The sequence below is a fragment of the Myotis lucifugus genome, unplaced genomic scaffold (genome assembly GCF_000147115.1).
Source record: "Myotis lucifugus unplaced genomic scaffold, Myoluc2.0 scaffold_8, whole genome shotgun sequence".
Taxonomy (NCBI): Eukaryota; Metazoa; Chordata; class Mammalia; order Chiroptera; family Vespertilionidae; genus Myotis; species Myotis lucifugus.
In genome coordinates, this window is record NW_005871056.1 from 540,832 (window position 1) to 543,952 (window position 3,121).

Sequence of the window (3,121 nt, forward strand, 5' to 3'; positions counted from 1 at the left end):
CTCCAGGCCAACAGTGCTACGGATATTGTTCAAGGATGACAAACAGACACTCGGGAGAAACCTTTGCTGCCCTTCACAAAAGCCACCTGGGACAAAACCAGCCCACACGTTCTTTGTCTGGGACTTCTAGCTGCTCAGACCCTCAGGGTCATTTGCATTCTTACCCAAGCCCGTCAGACAGACCAGTGAGTTAATACCTGTACAGGAAAAATGATCCTCTCGCGTGTCTAGGATCTAGAAAGTGTCTGCTGCGGCATGGAGGTGCCTGTGTCTGGCCTTGGCCCCTCGGCTGGCTCCCTCCCGCAGGACTCCCCGCTCTGCTCCGTCCACACGTCTGCCAGAGGCACAAAAGGCAGCCAAAGCGGGGCATGCACTGGGGGGTTTGAAATTGGCAGCCGCCTCCCGTGCACTAACATCATACGTTGATGGCTTTATCTTTCACGTCGGCTGTGCTTGTGACAACTTGCAATGGAAAGTTCTCCAAGGGCTCAGTAGAGATGGATGCCAGTCCTTCCCGGTCCCAAGACCCAGGCAGGTTTTCCAGACTGAAGGAGCTCACCGCTCGCTGGCCGGAGCTGCCCGCCTCTGACCTGCTGGGGAGAACCAGGTGCAAGGATGTTTCCGAGGAGGAACAGACAGAGGACGAGAGAGTCGCTGAAATGGACTGCAGAGGCGTCAGCGTCGTATCCGAATGCGGAGAGACGCACCTTAAAAATTGCAAGTGACCCTCCTGCACCACCGGGTAGTGGGCGGGTGAAAAATCAAGGTTTGGAGAATGAGCACGTTCACTGCCTGCGGGGTTGGGCTCCGGAGCTCCAGTTCGCTGGGGGCTGGTCTCCACAGAGGAGGGATCCACGCTCCAAATGTCGGAGGTGACATTGCCGCGACAAAGTTGTGCTTGGGTATAGGCGGCTCCGCCTGCTTGCAAGTGTAGGCAAGGTTGGTGTGCACCCCAGGCCATCCTGCTCTGGAAGCTGTCCCTGGAGGGCTGCGCGGAGGCGGTGTGCAGAGAACAAAACCGTGCCGGCTGCCGGGGTGGCAGGACGTTTTCTAGAAGTTGCATCACACTCCTCATGTCTTTACCTAACTGGGAGACCTCCTGAGCCAGGGTTGTCACCTGTTTGGATAAAGCAGAGCAAAGGCCATAGTCAGAGTGCATGGTAGTGATTTCGGAGCAGCGAGGCAGGGAAGTGAGATCTCTAATAAGAAGGTCTGAAGGCTGTTTGACCTCTATGCCAGTCAAGTCCAAAGGGTGAAGGGGAGACTGGGAACCTTACCTAAAGCCATCCTCATTCTGAGGGAACTTAGAAAGACATAGTCTGGCATTCTTAATCCATGTTTCTGGGGTTCTTGAAAAAAATTTGAAGTGTGGGCCCATCATATCCTGTACCTCTTATTTAAAAAAAATGTTTTTATTGGTTTCAAGGAGAGGAAGGGAGAGGGAGAGAGAGATAGAAACATCAATGATTAGAGAGAATGATCAATCGGCTGCCTCTTGCCTGTAACCTGGGCATGTGCCTTGACCAGGAATCGAACCGTGACCTCCTGGTTCATGGGTCGATGCTCCACCACTGAGCCACACCAGCCGCACCTGTATCTCTTAAATACTGATAGTATCTTTTACCTTCTCTGAGTTACTGGGTGCACAGTGGTTCACACACATTACCTCACAACATGTTGAGTGAGGGGGCACTGCGTGTAAGGCACTCAGCACACCACCTTCCAGAGCAGACAGACAGTGAATGAGAGCGCTCACTTGGTCCTTTCTGGTCAAGAGCTACGCTTATGATAGATCCAGTGACAAACTGGCCTTCAGTGATGATGTGGGCGGTGAGCAAGAACCCACACCAGATGTGCGAGGGAGGGAGTCTGTGGAAAAAGGGAAAGCTGCAAAATGAGAGCGAGAAAGAAAAAGACCTTCAAGGTAGGTGAGTACAGATAACTACTGTGGGGAACCTGTGTGTGCTGGGATCCATCAGTGAGCCCGGGACCTCGTGAAATTACAGCCCAAATTGTGTGGTATGGGCTTAAATCCACTTTTCCAGGTTAGACATCCAGCTTTTATGAAGATTTTGAAAGGACATATGACCTTTAAACACTTAAGAACCACTGAAGAGTCTTCATTATCCATTTTACATTTAAAAGCAATAATAAAATTCACTGGAGGATTTCTTTTTCTAACAACCACATGACTTTTTTAAGCATGAAGACCACCAGAAGTTTGAATTGGACTTAAATTCAGCTTTTCTGGAGAGTTTATATTCCACAATGTGGAGGACCTGTATTTCAGAAAGCAGGGCATGGATATATATTTTCTAGTCTGTGGTTAGGTTCATAACATTAACACCTTTTATAAAGTATTTTCTCTCTGACTTGATTTTACTATCATGAACCACAAAAGTCCAATATAAGCAACTGAACCCATAGGATAAATACCATCGGAAAACGAAATAAACACAATGAGCAGTTCAGTTTCAGTGATGCCAAAACCAAGATTGTTTTGGGCAGACTTTTTAAGTAGACGTTCCTAGTTTATCCAGTAACTTAATTCAGTCCACTTCCTCTGAATGAATTCTGAAACTAATTCTCCCTGGCAGGCCCATCAGGAGGTAGTGCCTCTCAAAGCAGGCATTTAAAAAAAGGCCAGAAGGAGGTTCTTCCATGGTTCAGGCAACCCACTGGCAACACCTGCCTTGAAATTGCCAGGCCAAAACTATTTCTGCCTCGCTGCTGGCACGGGACTCGAGGGACCCAATCGAACACTTGTCCAGGCTTTTCAGCGGATCTAAAACTTCTGGCAACGAAGAGATACCTCTGAGCCTCACAGTTAAGAAGTGAGACAGTGAACTGAGAACGATTCTATGTGTTTTGAAATTTCCACTGCAGGTGGTCAATTTCATACCCGGCCAAGCCTCAATTCTAAAGTGTATAGACCAGGCTTAAATCAGTATCTGGATCTCAGCTCTGTAGACTTGCACCCTTGGGTTCTATCCTGAATTGATTAGCTCTTCTATCAACATTTCAGAGGAAGACTGACACTCAATGAGATGTTGGAAGGGACCTATTAACCATCCTTTCCTGTAGGCCAAGTTTAATTCCTATATCACATTCACTGGGGCTA

At 48.5% G+C, this 3,121-nt stretch overlaps 1 protein-coding gene across 1 annotated transcript in view; it reads right to left on the reverse strand.

Moving 5' to 3' along the window:
• Nucleotides 1-415: 415 nt before the first annotated feature.
• KCNH8 (potassium voltage-gated channel subfamily H member 8) overlaps nucleotides 416-3,121 on the reverse strand; it is a 275,437-nt gene continuing 272,731 nt past the window's right edge. The window contains 1 exon segment of the mRNA XM_023749297.1: nucleotides 416-1,117. Coding sequence (XP_023605065.1) covers nucleotides 416-1,117 — 702 coding nt within the window.